We start from the raw sequence: 18,773 nt of genomic DNA, 5'->3' as shown, positions 1-18,773 counted from the left end.
GGAGAGGAGTCCCCATGGTTGAGCCCAAATTTCAAGCTGCCTTTTCATCCTGCAGGAACTAGGGGCAGGAGAGACAGACCGAGGATGGAGCTCTCACCTAATGAGAGCTTAAAGGGCCTGGAGATGGTCCACCTGAGTCCAGCTCTGCCTCTCACCAGCCGCATGACTTTGGCCACGTCACTTACCTTCTTAGACCTCAGTTGCCCTATCTATAAGGCAGGGATGATAACAGAATTCACCTCACAGGACTGACCTGAGGATCCACTGAGATCATGACACAACTTCTGGCCCGTAAGAGATCAACAAATAGAGCCTGGCATTCTTGTCATTTGTGGGCTTACAAACCTTTTTTCAAATCTAAACTTGGAATCAGAACCTGGGCCTGTGATATAAGGGTGTCAAAATGGGGTGAAGGTAATTTCAAGGACTGACACAGTGAGGGGGTATGCTGGTAGGAGATGAGTGTGTGAAAGTTGAGTGTGAGTCCCCCAGACTCAGAGGGGGAGCCCACACACCCATGAGCCATCAGGTGCCTGAAGGTTACATAAAGGTGACCAAGTCAGGACTTCCGTAGTAGGCCAGCGGTTAAGACTTTGCCTTCCAATGCAATGGGTACAGGTTCAAAGCCTCTTCTGAGAGCTAGGATCCCACATGCCTCATGGCCGACAAACCAAAGCTTAAAACAGAAAATATTTGTAACAAACTCAATAAAGACTTTAAAAATGGTCTATGTAAAAAAAAAAATAAAAAAGCCTGCATCTGAAGATGCACGGTGGTGATGGCTACACAACAATATAGATGGACTTACTCCCACTGACGGAACTGTACACTTAGAAATGGCTAAAACGGTAAATTTTATATATCCATTTACAACAATTAAAAAAAAATTTAATGACAGAGTTACAGCTGGGGCCCAGAGTCCCTCCCACACACCCACCAGGTTTGTACCAGTGATGTGTTCAGAGGAAATGGAATTCTGCTGGATTGAATTGTATTGAATTCTTTAATTCCAAGATAAACTCGGCACATTTCATCTCTTTTCCAATTATTAGGTTTGGGAGAATTTGAGCAGTGGTGATTTTGCCATCTATTCTCTTAAAAACAAAAAGATGTCATTTTACCAGGTTCCTGCTGAACAGAGACTAGAATTATCAGCATTTTCTTGGCCGTATAAGGCAATGAAGTCTCCAAACAGTAAAAATTCTACCATGCCTCCCAATTTCCCAAACCCTCAGAGAGTCAGTTCTCTTTAGCTCAGATTTAGAATCACTGCACTCCTACTACGTACAGCCCCCTTATCAGCACAGCAGGGACAGCCACTGAGACGGTTACAAGGAAGCACAGCCCTCATGGAGCTCATAACTGAGCAAGATGTGTCCTAATTGGGAGGAAGCCCTGGGACCCTGTGGTGCTTTCCAAACACACATCCCCAGGCAGTGCAGGGTCCAGAACATGGCACAGGGGATCTGACGCCCATCCCTGATGTAGATCAGGGATGAAGAGACCATCATTTGAAAACAGTAACGACAGCAGTACGAAAGCAGCATGGGGACTTCCCTGGTGGTCCAGCGGCTGAGACCCCACACTCCCAACACAGTGGGCCCAGGGTTCCATCCCTGGTGAGGGACCTGGATCCCACGTGCCGCAACTAAAGGATCCTGCACGCTGCAACTAAGACCCAGCAAAGTCAAATACACACACAAATATTTTTAAAAGAACAATACAAAATAGAATGAATTAACTCTGAAAAAGTTATGGACAGTACATATCTGCACTCACAGGAAGACAGAATATTCTATTAAGTTGAACAGTTGCTCCCCAGTGACTTTGAAGAAGTGGGAGTTTGTATTCATGGAAAGGAGGCTGGAATTGAGTGCTGAGGAAGGGAATTCAGTCACTGACTTTAATTATCCTGAAAGCTTTAAGATGTCTGACCAGATTCTATCTGTAAGAGACTTAAGAGGAGTCACCTTTAAACTTAAGTGTGTTGTAGCCAAAGAACTGTCCTTTTGATTGTTTGCTATTTCAAGTTCAAGGCTATATTAAGGGGATGGCCAGCTCCCTTTGCGGACAGGGAAGGGAGGCAGTTGGGAGAAGGGACAGGTTGCTTGGACAGTCCCACACGAGGGCCTCCTGAATGCAAACTTTATCCGTTCTTGCTATCAAATATCATTCAGGGACTTCCCTGGCAGACCAGTGGCTAAGACTCTGAGCTCCCAATGTAGGGGACCCAGATTCAATCCCTAGTGGGGGAAACTAGATCCTGCATGCCACAGTTAAAGAGCTTGCATGCGGCAGTGAAGACCGAAGACCTCCCAATCCGCAACTAAGACCTGGTGCAGCCAAATAAATAAATAAAGATAAATATTAAAAAAAACAAACAAACATTCATAGCCACTCTGTCTACATTTTTCTCTCCTTATCATGAGCATCCTTCCGACATGGAATACTGGATAGAATCAGAGGCCCCAGAGATCATCTGATCTAATCTGCCTACTTTACAGGTGACAAAACCCAGGGAGAGAGAGAAGTAGCCTACCCAAGCTCACACTGTCATCAGTACCCCAGACAGACCAGGCCCCTCGCACCGTGCAAAGGGGGCAGAGGCTTGTTGGGAGGAAATGCCTTGGATGGGGCAGGCACTTGGGCTATTTTTCTCCCCCCATCACTCATTAGCTGTCTGTTTTGGGACAATGATCTCTTGTATCCCTGAATTATAACGGAAGCTTCTTGAGAAGTATGCCTAGGCCCTCCTCGTTTCCCAAGGCTAGGTGAGTGGTTTCCAAGGTAACGCACAGCTGGGTGGATTCAGCCTCCCAGGCACCACCTCATCTCGAACCAGCAGGAGAAGGGGAGTGGGAGGTGAGGTGACACCACCTCCCCATTTACAAACAGTGACTCCTCCCGAAACCAGTTTCCCCTCTGTCCCCCTGCCAGGGTCAAGGGAAGAGGACACCTCTGACATCCTGGAATCCTGGAGCTGAGGAACTTCTGGAGGACTTGGCAAGAGGTGACTGCCTAGAAGTCAATGGAGCTGCAGGCAGCTGACTCCAGAAGTCTGGGACTGGCCCTCCAGGCTGGGGCAAGTCTGAACATGCCCAGGGCAATGGTTTTCACACCTGTTAACAGACGTAGCACACGCCCTGTCAAGAAGCATGACACAGGATGACATTTCCAACTGCCAAAACAGAAAGTCAACACAGGCAGCTGAGAAACAGCCTTGCTGCTCCCAGGCACGCTGCCCTTGGGCTCTGAGGGGGCCTGAGATGGCAGCAGGAGGCCACCACCCCAACATGGCAGGAAAGCCCTCTCTGGGGCAGAAAGGGTTAAAGCTAAGTGTTCAAATATTTAGCAAATAAAACCAAAATGTCACAGAGAGATTGCCAAGGCTGGAGTGGTAACCATGGCAATCCATGGCCAGCTGCAGACCTGAGTGTGAAGAGGCTCTGGGACCAAGGCCTGTGATGAGAGGGGACAAGAAGGGACAAGAGGGTGTGCAGAGGGTCACAGTGGGCCTGGCCAGCCCAACTCACAGCGGGCAGCCTGCCGAGAGCCTGGACCCCTTATGATGCACAAGCCAGGGACTTCAGGCCAGTCTCTCAGCCTTAAAGAGACTCACTTTGGTCTTCTGTGGACCAAGGAAAGAGTCAATCTACCCGTCTGCCCCCTGGGCTTGCTGTTCATTCATTTGGTTCCACTTATCGAATCCCTGCCGTGTGCTGGCTGCTCTCAGCTGTGGCACAGAGCAGAGAATCCAAGTCAGTCCCCACCACCACGGACCTGCGGCCAGAGCAGACGCAGGTGAGAAACAGTGTCCACGTCAGAACCCAGCCAACTTCTAGAAGGGGCACCTTGCCCAGGGAGTGGGGGCAGCCAGAAAGCTTCCTGGAGGAGGTAAAAACCTAAAAGTCAAAGGGGTGAAGTCAGGCAGGCAAGCGGTCTGACAATATACATGACAACGCTCCAAAAAAACACGCAGCACTGGATGAGAGGTGACACCGCGTCACCGAGGGGCTCTACTGCGTCATCCTCTCAGCTCTCTGTCTTTGAAGGGAAGTCTGACAAGGACTCGTGGTATCCGGGCTGAGCAGCACTGGCCCCTCTTTCCTCCTTCCCTTTCAGCCATCCAGGTGCAGGCAGGTCGGTGGGAGGCCCAGCACATGGGCCTCCCATGCACATGTGTCCCAGCACATATGTCCTCTGGACACATTCCCCATTTCCAGTCTCCCTCATGTGCGGCCATCTGTCCAGGGAGTGTTTGTTGGCATAGGGCAAGAAATGGACGTGAGCTTGGCAGAGGAGGCCACTATCCAGAACATTCCAGTCAAGGCCTAAGGTTCTGAAGGAGCTCATGTCCTCAGACCAAGCAGGCTGAGGGGCTATCCGGGGGGCTTCAGGATCTCAGCGGTCCCCGATCTATCTGTTCAGCTCTAAAGGAGGACCTTGGCCACTGGCCCATCCATGAGCCCCAGTGAAGGCCATTCAAACTCACCAGTCAACCGGCTAGAGACACCATTAGGAAATGTCTATCAGGAGCTCACAAGGAGAGAGATCCCAGCCCCACCAGGGTGAGGCAGCTCCCTTCTCCCCTGGAAGACAGACAAACGTTCCTTTCTCTCCTCTTTAATGCCCCTGAAATGCTCCAGGCCAATTTCATCCCAAACACACACAGAACTCTGCTCCTGGTGAATACACTGCTTGGTTAAAATTTCGTCTCCCTGTGAGAGGTTCCCTTCCCTCCGTGGCCAGCTGATGTTTCACCCTCACACCTCAAAGCTTATCAGCCTGGGTCCCAGTGGATCAAGGCCTAGGACAAGCAGCTTCCAAAGGCAGGGAGCGGGTCTCAATTAGTTCTGGATCCTCCTTGCCTGACATACAGTAGTCCCCACCTAACAGATAAGATGTGACCTGAGCCCAGTTTCTTCTATAAGGAGAAGGGAGAGTAAGGGAATAGAGCAAGACTCAGCCTGGACCTTCATTCCATTCCCTGAAGGGAAGACACTGCTACCTAACTCATTTAGCAGTGGACCCCTAAAGCACCAGAATTCCCAGGGACTCAGTGGTAAAGAATCTGCCTGACAATACAGGAGTCACAGGAGATTCAGGTTCGATCCCTGGGTTGGAAAGATCCCCTGGAGAAGGAAATAGCAATCAGTTCCAGTATTCTTGCCTGGAAAATCCCATGGACAGAGGAGCCGGGTGGGCTACGGTTCATGGTGTCACAGAGTCGGACATGACTGAGTGAGTGATCGCACACAGGCCCAAAGCGTATGAACCAGGGACACCTCCTGTGTTCCAAATGCCCACGTCCCCGGACAGCAGGTTTCACGTGCCCGGGAGGGTACTCCAACCTCCGGGACCATCGTGCCAGGGTATGTGAGCCGTTCTGTAACATGAGCTGTCTCTTGAATATAATTTGATATGTCCTACAATCTGAAGTAATCTCCCTGTAAGCTGAGAATTCTGTGGCTACTTCATAAAAATATCCATGTTTACACAGAACTTAAAAGTCTCCCCTTTTATTGATCTCCTGTGTTTCAGATTCATGAGGCTGAAGTATCTTGTCACTGTTGTTCTGTTTCTGTCAGATCTGAAGTGGACGAGAAGGCTCTGGAGGCCAACAGCAGACTGTGATCTGATTGATGCTTTTTACGTTGAATATGGCCAGTAATCACAGACTGAAATTAATGACCTCTAAAGTTCCCATCCGCACTGGATGATGGGAAATCTGCCACTGCCTATGCCCCATGCTAGGTTCACAGCAGTCTCCCCATTTTAATTTGACAAACGTTATCTGAGCCCCGCTTTGTGCCAGGCACTGTCCTGCAGCTTCCCGCCCCATGGCTTCATCGAGGACACCAAGGCTTGGCGCCACACCTCCAGATGCAGCTGTACCTTCACTTCCCACCCGCTCCCTCCCCGACCCCATCCCCCCAGGCCCTCAGCCCGGGCACTTCCTCCCTGGGGCACCCAAACCAGAAGCTGGCTGCTGGGTATTTCCTCTCCCTCTCCACTGGCTCCTTCCTGTGAGCGGACAGACAGTGCCGTCTCTCCAGGTCACACACGCAGACCAGCAGCTCTCCCTCCTGACTGTGTCCTCCCCGGCAGCCACTCTGCCTTCCTTTGATTCACAGCCAAACTTCCCAGAAGACTGACCAGCATTCAGTGTCTCCACTTCCTCACTTCCTGCTTGGTCCTCCCTACCCCTTCCATTGCCCTGTAACTGCCACTCCTGTGACAGGGCTGATAAAGGGCACAATGACCTTCCCACAGCCAAACGCAAAGGACCAGCGTAGTCCCCGACTCCTTGACCCCTTCTGACAAAACTGACGCTCCCTTCCCTGTCCCGGCTTCCTGCTCCCTCCCCTGGGGTCTCCTCTGACCTCCCTGCCTGTTTTCTTCTCCTTTGCGGGTTTATCTGCCTCCTCCCACTTCTCACTGGATGATGTCCTTCTGGGGGTCTGTCCCCTGCCTCCTCTCATCCCACTGCCCCCTTCCCACCAGGCCTATCCTCTTTATCACTATCCTGGAGGCAGCTGGATGCCCACCCTCCCCCCAACCTCAACTTGGACATGTCCAAAACTAACCTGGTCATCATTTCCCACCTCAACCTCCTTCTGTGGTTTCAACCATAATGAATGGCACTGCCAGCCACTGAGTTAACCAAGCAACTGCTGGACTCATTTCCCACAGACAGTACCTCCAACCTAACAGGTGACCAAGCCTGATCTATTCCACTTGCTCAATATCTCATGCACAGTCTCTCCTGTCCCAGCTCTGGTCTTGCCCTGATTCAGGGTGTCACCATCCCTCATTTCGACCGTGGAAACACGCTTCCAATTAGGCTCTCTGCCTCTGAAATCGGCCCCTTGCAACATTTGCCATCCTGCAGCAAAAATGCAAATCTGATCATCTGTCTCTCTAACTTAAACCCCTTCCATGGTTCTTCTTGCTGCCCACAGGACACTTCTAAACCCCTTCAGCAAGACAGATGAGTTCCCGCTGGTCCTGCCACGCTCCAGAGTGGACCCACCCCCCTGCCCAGTACATTGTCCTCAAGGCATTCTGAATGTACTCTGCCGTTTCCCGTCTCAGAGGCTCTGTATATTTTGAGGCCTCTGCCTGGGATATCCTTTCCTTGCTGTCAGCCTACAAACACATCCTTATTGAAGCTAAGATGTTTTGCACATATTGTCTAATTTGATCTGTACAACAACCCTGTGGTGGGTATTGTTAGTATTTTCCAGAACCCACGTTGAACTACTAAAAAATCTGTGTTCTCAGCCTCCTGCTATCCTGCCTTTCAGGATGTCACTAAAGACATTAATTAGGGCCACAGTGACAATCCCTTGCAGAAGCAAAAGTGATTTCAAGGTTTCCAGCACAGAGAACTGGGTGTCTGTCAGGGTCTGCACAGAGTAGGCCCTTGTTAGGTACACACAGAATGAATGAACAACCTAGATGGATAAGAAGGGGAGGGGAGGGAGGATCCAGGGGAGCGATGAAGCATTCAGTGTTTCACTAGTCAGAATGGCCATCATCGAAAAGTCTACAAATAATAAATGCTGGAGACAGTGTGGAGAAAAGGGAAGCCTCCCACACTGTTGGTGGGAATGTAAATTGGTGCAGCCACTCTGGAAAACAGAAAGGAGGTTCCTTCGAAAACTAAAAATAGAGTTGCCATATGATCCAGCAATTCTACTCCTGGGCATCTATCCAGAAAAGATGAAAACTAATTCAAAAGATATGTGCACCCCAATGTTCACAGTGGCACAATTTAAAATAGCCAAGACATGGAAGCAACCTAAGTGTCCGTTAACAAATGAATGGATACAGAAGATATTGTATTGTGTATATACATGATGGAATACTAATCAGCCATAAAAAGAATGAAATAATGCCATCGCAGCAACATAGAAGGACCTAAAGGTTATCATACTAAGGAAGTCAGAAAGAGAGAGACAAGTAAACACGATATCACTTACACGCAGAATCCAAAATACGACACAAATGTACTTATGCGAGGCTAGTGGCAAAGAATCCACCTGCCAATGCAGGAGACACAAGAGACGCAGCTTCCAGCCCTGAGTCAGGAAGATCCCATGGAGCAGGAAATGGCAACCCACTCCAGTGTTCTTGCGTGGAAAACCTCCTCCTGGACAGAGGAGCCTAGCAGGTTATAGTCAGTGGGGTCGCAAACAGTTGAACATGACTGAGCACAGTAAAAAAGAAGAACTTATTTACAAAACAGAAACAAACTCACAGACATAGAAAACAAGCTTATGCTTATCAAAGGGGGAATAAATTAGGAGTTTGGAATTAACAGATACACCCCACCACATATAAAACAGATAATAAAGACCTATTGTATAGCTATATAGGGAAATATATTCAATATCCTGTAATAAATCACAAAGGAAAAGAATCTTAAAAAGAATATATATATATATATATAACTGAATCACTTTGCGGAAATTAACACAATATTGTAAATCAACTATACTTCAAATGAAAGAAAAAAGAAAGAGAGAGAAAGGGAGGGAGAGAGGAGTTCAGTGCTTTACGACAAGTCGAGTCAGGGACATGTCAATGGCCCCTAAAGTGTGATTGTTCAATGCGGGGAGAGGAGGCTGGCAGCCAGTCTGGGAGGTGCTGTTGATCACCAAACTACAGGAATAAATGGACTCCCCACAGGAGAGTTCAGTTTTCAAAGTTTTGATACACAATACAAAACCCAAAGTATTTTGCTTTTCATTTCTTTTCGGGACACATTAGCCTGAGGAACAGATGCCTGGGTCTTTAAGCCTCTGTACTCCAAGACATCATCCTCAGATGACAGGCGCTGCCTCGTGGAAAGCTTAGGGACCTTTTTTCCCTGTCCTAGAACAGAGCCGGGCTGAGTGGACATTCCAGAGAGGCCCGTTTCCTCTCAGTTGGAGGCGCAGACTTTCTAAAACTCACAATGCCCAGTCAGTGACAGGCCGGCCCACAGAGGGGGAGCCTCCTGCACTGGTAAGGGGTACATGCCATCGCCTCTAAGAACCTTCTAAGCCTCAGTGCAGGACTTGAAGCCAGAGTTTGGTTGAGAGGTTCCCAATAATGTTTCAGAATTCTTTATCAAAAACACAAGTTGTCCTATTCCAGAAAGCACTCCTGGCCTCCTGTGTGTGCTGGGAGGGGGCCAGGGGCCTGGGTGTGAGCAACTGGGGCAGGGCTGGGGGGAGGTGGAAACACGGCCATCCGGTTCCTGCTGCAATTGAGCCAAGTGGCCAGCAGCTGGTGTGGATAAGGAAGTGGCAAGCATATCATTGACACAAGCCCCTGACCTCACCCTACCCTGTCCCTGCCCTGCTTCCCAACAGATGAGCAGTGGCTGGCCTCTCCCTACAGAAGAGGTTATCCAAGCAGCCCCTCTGGATAAGTAATCGTGCCTGGGATTACCTTCCTTCCACTCACACTCTCAGGAGGCAGGTCCCCTAGCTGGCTGGCACCAGACCTCAATCAGAGAATTACAGAATTGGAGTGTGGCAGGCTTAGGATCCCCAATGAACAGGTGTGGAAACTGAGGCCCAAGACCACAGGGCTAAGTAACGGTCAAAATGACTTTGGAAATCAGACATCTCGAATCCAGCACCCTTTCATTCAAAACATCCCCTGTAGAAAACCGGCTCCCTGTCACACGCTGTGGGTCCCTGGAAATACAAAGATTCACAACATCATTGTCCCTGAGGCTGGGGAAAAGAACCAGAACAGAAAACTACAGTATGGTCAGGTGAGTATGTATGAAGGCCCTGCTCTCTGGGCCCAAACCATTCCAGATTCCCTCTGGCAAAAGGAGGTCCCATTAGAACTTTCCAGAAGAAAGAAACTCACTGGACAGGTAAGAGGCACAGAAGGAGCCACGTTCTGGCGACAACCCACGTGTTGGTGGGCCAGGTAGGATGATGGACTGTGTGGAGGGAGCTGAGCGTGCAGTCAGGGTAGAGAGAAGTCCAGCCACTGGCCAGTACCGGGCGGTCCTGACAGTGACCGTCTGGTGGGCACAGCTTGTAAGATGAGGCCCAGCTGGAAGCAGTGGGACAGAGGTCACAGGAAAGGGACTCACCCTCTTACAAGTTCAGCAAGATGGATGGTATGACTTCCACACTTCACATGGGGAAACCAAGGCCCAGAGAAGTTGTTATAAGTTGTTCTTGGCCCAAGGGCATTCAGACTGAAGTGTCCGAGCCAGGATTCAGTGTCTGAGCCAGGATTCAATGCCTTCACTGACTTCACTTCATTGCTCTGAACTGTGAGTGTCAGGCCAAGACAAGTAACTGACATAGCATCCTCTGGTGCCCATAATGAGGGCAAAACAGAGACTAGCTGTGAGGTGACAAAGGACAAAGTGTGCCCAGCTAGGTGCCAGCCCCACCACTTTTTAAGAACTGAGGTCACAACTGCAGTTGGGCGGGGTCAGGTCTGAGAGCTAAGGCTGCCAGCCCTGGGGATGGCAGGGCAGGACCCCAAGAGAATCAGAGACGGGACACCTGGCTCTTCCAATTTCAAGGCCTGGAGTGGAAATAGCAGCAGTCAAGCCGAGTAGATTCACCATGTAGGCATGAGGCTTGGACCAGCTCCTTTCCCTCTTCCCCGAGCCTGGATCACAGCTGAGCTTCACTGCTCTGCCTTTTTCTCTGGCCTATGTGACCCCTCTGCACAGGTCAAGGTGGTATCAGTTCAGTTCAGTTCAGCCACTCAGTCGTGTCCGACTCTTTGCAACCCATGAATCGCACCATGCCAGGCCTCCCTGTCCATCACCAACTTCTGGAGTCTACCCAAACCCATGTCCATCGAGTCAGTGATGCCATCCAGCCATCTCATCCTCTGTCATCCCCTTCTCCTTCTGCCCCCAATCCCTCCCAGCATCAGAGTCTTTTCCAATGAGTCAACTCTTCGCATGAGGTGGCCAAAGTACCAGAGTTGCAGCTTCAACATCAGTCCTTTCAATGAACACCCAGGGCTGATCTCCTTCAGAATGCACTGGTTGGATCTTCTTGCAGTCCAAGGGACTCTCAAGAGTCTTATCCAACACCACAGTTCAAAAGCATCAATTCTTCGGCGCTCAGCTTTCTTCACAGTCCAACTCTCACATCTATACATGACCACTGGAAAAACCATAGCCTTGACTAGATGGACCTTTGTTGGCAAAGTAATGTCTCTGCTTTTGAATATGCTATCTAGGTTGGTCATAACTTTCCTTCCAAGGAGTAAGCGTCTTTTAATTTCATGGCTGCAATCACCATCTGCAGTGATTTTGGAGCCCCCAAAAATAAAGTCTGACACTGTTTCCACTGTTTCCCCATCTATTTCCCATGAAGTGATGGGACCAGATACCATGATCTTCGTTTTCTGAATGTTGAGCTTTAAGCCAACTTTTTCACTCTGCTCCTTCACTTTCATCAAGGTGATATAGCGTAGTACAGATGCCTCCAGATGAGGGTGCAGGGGCTCAGAAGAACTAAGGAAACACCTGGATCCCACAGCTGGTTTGGGGTGGGGTGAGCCTGGCTGGGAGCCCCGACTGTGACTCCCGGTCCCGTCTCCCATTCCTGCCCATTTCTCCTGCCTGTGCTCCTGGCTCCTTCCTGGGGTTAAAGCCCACCCACGTTGTCCAGGCCGGACCCCACAAAGGAACCTGCTTGGTGGTGTCTGGGACTCTCAGCCTTCACAGCACAAGCTCTGTCCCTGCACCTGTGACCCCTCCGGAGACTAAAGAGTCCCCACCTTCTCAGCGAGTGTCCTCTGGTCATCAACAGAGCGGAGCCAAGGTGGCCTGCAGCCAAGGCTCCCTCCCCGAGGCTGGCTGCAGTGGCTTCTGACACGCAACGGGAGAGCAGACCACCCTCCCAGGAGCAGAAGATGCTCACCCATCTCTGCCTGTGTAGCACTCAGCTCAGAAATGCTGGGTGACAAGAGGTACGGTATTTGAAGTGTTTTAAAGTTCACAGAGCCCTCTCATACACTACCCATTCATCCTCACAGCAACCCGTAAACAGTGGAATAAAAAGCCCCATGTTCCAGACAAAGAAAAGTTCACACGTTCCAGCCCAGCGAGGCCACAGGGCTGGCCAGACACCTGCTGTGAGAAGAGGTCATGGCCGAGTCTCGGCCCCAGCTTTCCCAACTCTGAGTTCTGGTCTTTGTCAATTTCTCGCCTGCTGCCCAGATGTAGATCTATCTGTGCTCCTCCAGCCAAAGAACAGGGTTACAGTCAGATGTGTATGCAAGTGAGGAAAAACATCTGGATACCATAGAACCACCCAGGGCCGCAGCACAGCAGGTCAGCCCGAAGGGCCAGGTGACGCGGGAGACCCGTCGTCAGGAGGAGATGCCTCCGACCTGCTCACTCCTGCCTGCCCTTCCCAACCCAGGTCAAACCATCCTCCTTATAGCAGCCAAACTGGAGTACACCCCAGAGGCCAGGCCAATATTTCTCTGGGTGCCAAGTGACTCCTAGGCAGCAAGAAACAGAGGCCTCCTCGACCACAGCAGATTCTATTCTATCTAGAAAATGACTCCTTCCTGGCACAGTCCAGGAAACGGTAAACACACCATCAGACTCCTAGTGTTATCTGGTGCAGTGTGTGTGTGTGTGTGTGTGTGCGTGTGCATGTGCGTGTACACACAGGCACATGCATGCAAGGGCATAGGAGGAAGGTATGCTTCACTTGGGAGATTCAGTGGCTCACACTCAGAAAGGCTCTGGCAATAGAGAAAGAGCAAAGTCAGCCCTACAGTAGAAAAGTACAAAATGAAGACTCTGAGCAGGACTGTCCCCAAAACATGAAGCCATGTTTGCCTCTGGGATAAACACAATGGTTCTAAAGCCGCAGAGCAGCATCACAGTTACCTCTCCCATGAGGGCCCAAATCAAAAGAGAAGAGCCACAATCTCGGATACTGTCTGGTGAGATCCCCCAGCTAGTTCCTGGGGGGGTGAGGGGCGGGCTCAGCCTGGAGCAGAGGAATGGCCCTGCATGAAGGGATGTGGGCAAGGGCACCTACCTGGACTTCACGTGTGTGATAGGCGATGATCAAACCCAAAAGGATGATGGTAGACAGACTGATAAGGCATTTCAGGGCCAATGAAAACATGGAATCCTGCAGGAGAAACCGAAAGAGAGGATTAGAAAAAAATCCAGGACAGAACATTTCACTCTGAGGCTACGTAAAGGGGTGAGGGGCAGCGACAGCAAAGGAAAGACTGTCACCAGCGCCCCCCAGGAGCAGGATACAGCACAAAGGTAGCCAGATTCCCGAAAGCACCTTGGGCTGGGCCCTGGGCTGGCTCAGTCTCCGCAGCTGCCCTCTGAGCCTGTTTTCTAGGGTTAAGTCATATTTGCCTTCCTGGGATGAGCCCTGCTTGGGCGTGATGTATTATGTTGGTTATACATGGCTAGATCCAGTTTGCTGATGTGTTGTTTAGAATTTTTGCCTCCATACTCATAAGTCATATGAACATAATTCTTTTCTGTGCTGCTATTATCTGGTTTGAGCATCAGTACTGTGCCAGCTTCAGCCTTTCTTTCCTCTTAACAAGCCTGAACCAAAGGATTCCAAGGTCCCCTCCATCCTGACAATGCAGAGTTCTTTCAGGAATGAATGAGAATGTCCTGGTGGTGGCTCTCCCATTTTAGGCCAAGGGCACAGAAGGAAGCGAGGGCAGTGGAGGAATTCCTGGAGAGGGAAGGGGGCTGAGCACAGGAGCACAGCAAAGTTCCTAGGCAGGAGAAGGGCCCTGAGGGTCCCTTCAGCTGAGGCTGGGGGAGGCAGGGTGGGTCATTTGGCCCCTGCTGCAGTCCTCCAGCCCCAGGGCAGCTTAGGGGACCCACATGGTTAGCGGCAAGAGCTCCAGACCGGCCCACTGGATCCAACCCCTGATATAGCCACTTACTAGCCATGTGATCTCAGGCTGCTCTCTCTATCTCTGCACTCAGTGGCTTCTGGCATCAGACGGGGATAATAGCAGTACCTACCTCTCAGGGCTGCTGTAAAAGATAAAGGCACTCTAGAAGATTGAAGGCAAAAGAAGAAGGGAATGACAGAGGATGAGATGGTTGGATGGCATCACCGACTCAATGGACATGAGCTCGAGCAAACTCCAGGAGACAGTGAAGGACAGGGAAGCCTGGCATGCTGCAAATCCATGGGGTCGCAGAGTCAGACACGACTGAGCAACTAAATAACAATAAGTAAGGTGCCTAGCCTGGTACCCGGCCCTGTGAGGGATGGCTACTGTCATTTCCCTCATCTTCTCTGCAGGGCTGGTACCTCCTGGGCATTTGGAAGCCAGGGAGCAGAGGCGGCTCCGGGACCCGGAGGAAGGCAGGAACACAGCCCTGAACAAAGGCAGCGAGAGCCGGCAGTACTTCAAGCACGGTGCTGTAGCCCCATGCATCCTGAGAGACGCCTGCCACACGAGAAACAGTCCCTGTGCTCCAGAATCATAAAATGCCTGGTGTCTACAAAGCAACTTACTGTTTACAAGGTGGTTTCACACCTTGTTCTCATCCATTCTCAAGACAGCCCTAGGTCTTTCACCCAACTTTATAGATACTACAGGTAAAGGCTCAGAGGGGTGAGTGGCTCAGGCCAGCGTTCAAAGCCAAGGCCTCTGACTCACCGCCCACAAGTGCTCAGCCCACTCTTCGGGGAAAACAGAATAAAAATGTGAAAAGTGTCCATTTACACAGACCCAAATGACAAGATAATAATGGAAAGTGTCTCAAAGGTGCATGAGTGCATGCTAAGTCACCTCAGTCATGTCCGATTCTTTGCAACTCTATGGACTGTATAGCCCACCAGGCTCCTCAGTCCATGGGATTCTCCAGGCAAGAATACTGGAGTGAGTCTCCATTTCCTCCTCCAGGTCTCAAAGGTGGGATATAATTAATCACCACGTGCAACCTTCTGTAGCGAGGGGGGAGACATCACTATCCAAGAAAGCAAGCTTTCAGAGACAGAGGGAGGGGTACCTGAGATCTCCAGCATTAGAGGGGGAGGGGTCCAATATGGGGCAGCCACTGGAATCAGCCCCTTGGATTTGAGCCCAGGATTCCCAGATGCCCAAGTTTGTGTTCTCAATCACCCTTTGCGGGCTGAGATGGAAAGAGAACAGCTCTCCCTGGTGTCTGCCAGTCTACCATTCGCCTATTTGATACAGTTCTGGGGCCCACTTAGCGCTGGGAACCCAAGAGAGAACCCATGCAAGAGCTCATTCTCTCTTCCTTTCATGATGATTTCAACCACTTCTCATTTCTTGAGCACCTGCTAGGTGTCCAACAGTGTGCTAGACACTACAGGATATTTACAGAGATCCTCTGCCTACCAGAAGCTTCCAAACTGGCTTATACATAGACCCCCAACTTTCTATACTGTGTAGGACCATCCAGCTGCAGGGAAAGACATCCATTTTGCTCTTCCCAGATGATGGTCTAATTATAAGCCACTTTTCATTTAGCCTCTTGTATGTTCTATACTTAATGAAGAGCAGCCTGCAATCATTTACTCAGCACACATGCATACAGATGTCTCGAGGAGTACTATGCTGCTCCAATTAAGGGCCCAGGACAAAACAGAACACAATTTCAGTCCTTTGGAAGGTTCCAATCTTTGAAAGCACTATCGGGTGCCTGAAACACATCCAAACCACAAGACCTACTGGGGCTGAAGAGCAGGTGGTGAATTCAGGGACACTCAGACTTTGAGGATAAGTCCACTTCCCCTTCAGAAATCAACTGGGAACAGATCATAATGTTTTCAAGCCAGAAATGACCATCACTTTCTTCTCAAAGGGGTCTGAAGACATCTGGGGAGCATCACGCCTCCCCAGGGAAGGATTTGGGATCAGCTGCGTATTTCAAACTCTAATTAATTTCTTTTGGCAGAAATTAACTGAAATCAGAATCCAAGTCTATTTCCATCATTTTTAGAGGAAGAAATAAAGGGAAAGGGGCCAGATGCTGTCTCCTCTCCTTTGAGCCTCTTCTTTTTGTTCTAAAACTCAAAGCCTTTACGTAAAAGGCAACTCCACCCTCTTCTTGGTTTTGGCCAGTGAAACCTCGTTGGCCAGCTCCAGCCCCAAGGGGAGATGAATGTGTACAGGATCAGTGAGAATGCTCGCTACTTCACAGATTTCTTTGCAGTCTCTAGTACATGTCAATAAAAAATAAACCATCAACCATTTTTAATAGCCAAAAATATGTCAAAGAAGTCAGCTGGACTAGAATGTTTTCTATTTGTTAAAATGCTGAATTATCTTTTCTTTGCTGTCTGATCTCCAACTAAGCTTGAAACTGACATGGTTCTTTGAATGATGGCAGCCATCAGGGCTGGCTAGCTGACGCATGCCATGAAGAGATAAAAAAGGGGCCAAAAACTAAAGCAAAGTCCATGGATAGGGAGCTAGAAGGACCCCTTCCAGTAGCTCAGGCCTGGCAGCTTGTGCTGGGCATGTGGAAGATTCCTCTCACAGAGGCGAAATAACTCTGGAGGTAAACCCAAGCACCTGTGGGGCTTGAGGGCCTGCAGGACTGGGTTGAGTTGATCACAGCACTCCCTCCCAGCCCGATGAGTCCCTTTGGCCCTTGGATGGCAGTGCCTGGGAGGATGAACAAGTGTGTGTACATACATACACAAGCCCTGTGATCACCCAAACCGATCAACCCTTCTCCCCTGCAACTCAGAACTTTTAAACAATAGAGTAACAATCCTTAATACGCAAGAATGCTTACGAATCATATCTCAACAGATGAGAGTTGTTTTTTCAAAACCATTTATTCCTAAATGCTCCCAAATATTAGAGTGGGTAAGCAAACTGGAGACTAGCCAGTGATGGAACACGATGTTGTCCCTCAAAGCCACTTCTGTCGAGAATATTTGAAGACATCAGGAAAAGCTCATGATTCACTATCAAGTGATCAATCCAGACCCCAAAACTATATATATATACTCCCAATTATTTTTAATGTAAAAATGACTGAAAATATATAGTATGATTCTATTAAGTGTCAGGGTACTCAACTGTATTACCTCTGATGCTCTGAGTACAACAGGTGCTTAATGAGTGCTTCCTGAAGCTTCTTAACAATAGTACTTTTATTTTGACCTAATGTTTATTAAGTGTCAACTACATACCAGGTCCCAGACTATGCCTTCTACACAAATCACTTTGCATCCTCACCCTACAGATGAGGTCATAATGTCTCCATTTTACTGATTAAAAAGAACACTGATGGACTTCCCTGATGGTGCAATGGATATGAAACTGCCTGCCAATGCAGGGGACATAGATTGGATCCCTGGTGCAAGAAGATTCTACATGCCATGCAGCAACTAAGCCCATACGCCACAACCACTGACGCCCACATGCCTAGAGCCCGGGCTCTGCAACTGTGGAGGCCACAGCAATGAGAAGCCCCAGGACGGCAACAAAGAGTAGGCTCTGCTCTCTACCGCTAGAGGAGTCCCACACGCAGCGACAAAGACCTACTACAACCAAAAATATAAATAATTTTTTTAAACTGAGGGTCATAGAGACAATGTGATTTCTCCAAGGTCATACAACTAGCCCAGATTTTAGCTATACATCAGATTTTTCTATTTACCATGCTCCCACCACCACCCCCGCCATGCCTTCAAAATGAACTAGACTTCCATGTGAGATGCTGAGTTTGTGTCATCTTAGCAGAGGCTGGCTACAGCCATCGGGGTGCTGTAGAAGGGATTCCTAGCAGGGAAGAAAGGTGAACCACATTCCTACAAGATGACCGCATCTGCGTGGTCCCTGTTCTGCTCCAAGACAAGAACCAGCCCTTCACAGATCTGCGACTTCTCGTTGATGACAACAATCTGTTGCAAAGCACTGCTGTAGGGGCCTGCCATGCACGGTGAGCATTGTCAACCCCCTTTTACAGAGGAGGAAACCGAGACTTTGGGAAGTCACCTAATTTGTCCAAGGATGTGGCCAAAAAATGGAGGCAGGACTTTTTCCAGACAACCTGCTTTCAGGCGCCGTGCTCTGCCCATGCATCAGCACCCCACCTGCCCTGCTGGTCAGACCTTTCCAGCCTCCGGTTTCTGCAGTGAGCCTTCTCAGAACCGCTCCAGCCCTTCTTCCCCTGAGGCTGTGTGGAGTGTAATGGAGTGTGTTCCTGGCTTCTGAGCCAGCCATATAAACTGCTCTCCCCGCCTGCCTTGGAACTTCCGAAGCCAAGCCAGAATTGTAATGATTACGGTAGATCTTCCCAGAGACTTTGAAGTCCTAAATGTGTTTTATTGCTGGAACATTTGAAAATAACAGAAAACCGTACTTGCAAGCAGAGTCCTAGAGGGGCACTGAAAACAAGTGAAACGTATCAGGTAAAAAATGGGGAGGTGCCTTCCCCCAAGAATGAGTGTGCATGTGAGCATACGAGCCCCATTCATGATCTCTGTCACTGGCTGGAATCCCCAAAGGGGAAGAGGTGATACCGTCTAAAGTCTATATCTCCTGAATTAGGATCTAAATTTTATGCATTCGATTTGGAAAATAATTGATTTAGAATTCTTTTCTGCTAAATAAGGTCAACTTTTCCTTCGATTTCATGGAGAGGCTCCAAAACTGACTGACATTTCAGCATCAGCTTAATAGTGTGGCTCTATAATGGTTGTCCTAATTGGACACTCTTGCTAATTAATGCTACGCAAATTAAAATCCAGACCCTCGTCCACTGGCTGGGAAGACTGTATTCT

At 49.4% G+C, this 18,773-nt stretch overlaps 1 protein-coding gene across 3 annotated transcripts in view; it reads right to left on the bottom strand.

Annotated features, from left to right (window-relative positions):
* The window catches only part of KCNN3 (potassium calcium-activated channel subfamily N member 3), a 170,851-nt gene that overhangs the window by 112,030 nt on the left and 40,048 nt on the right, over positions 1 to 18,773 (bottom strand). For all 3 annotated transcript variants that reach the window (XM_052638200.1, XM_052638201.1, XM_052638199.1), the window contains exon 2: positions 13,047 to 13,142. In XM_052638200.1, the coding sequence (XP_052494160.1) occupies positions 13,047 to 13,142 (96 nt within the window). The remainder of the gene's footprint in view (positions 1 to 13,046; positions 13,143 to 18,773) is intronic.

This window comes from Budorcas taxicolor, chromosome 3 (assembly GCF_023091745.1).
Source record: "Budorcas taxicolor isolate Tak-1 chromosome 3, Takin1.1, whole genome shotgun sequence".
In the NCBI taxonomy this organism is placed as follows: Eukaryota; Metazoa; Chordata; class Mammalia; order Artiodactyla; family Bovidae; genus Budorcas; species Budorcas taxicolor.
Note: the sequence above shows the minus strand (reverse complement) of the source record. Positions and strands in the feature narration are given on the sequence as shown.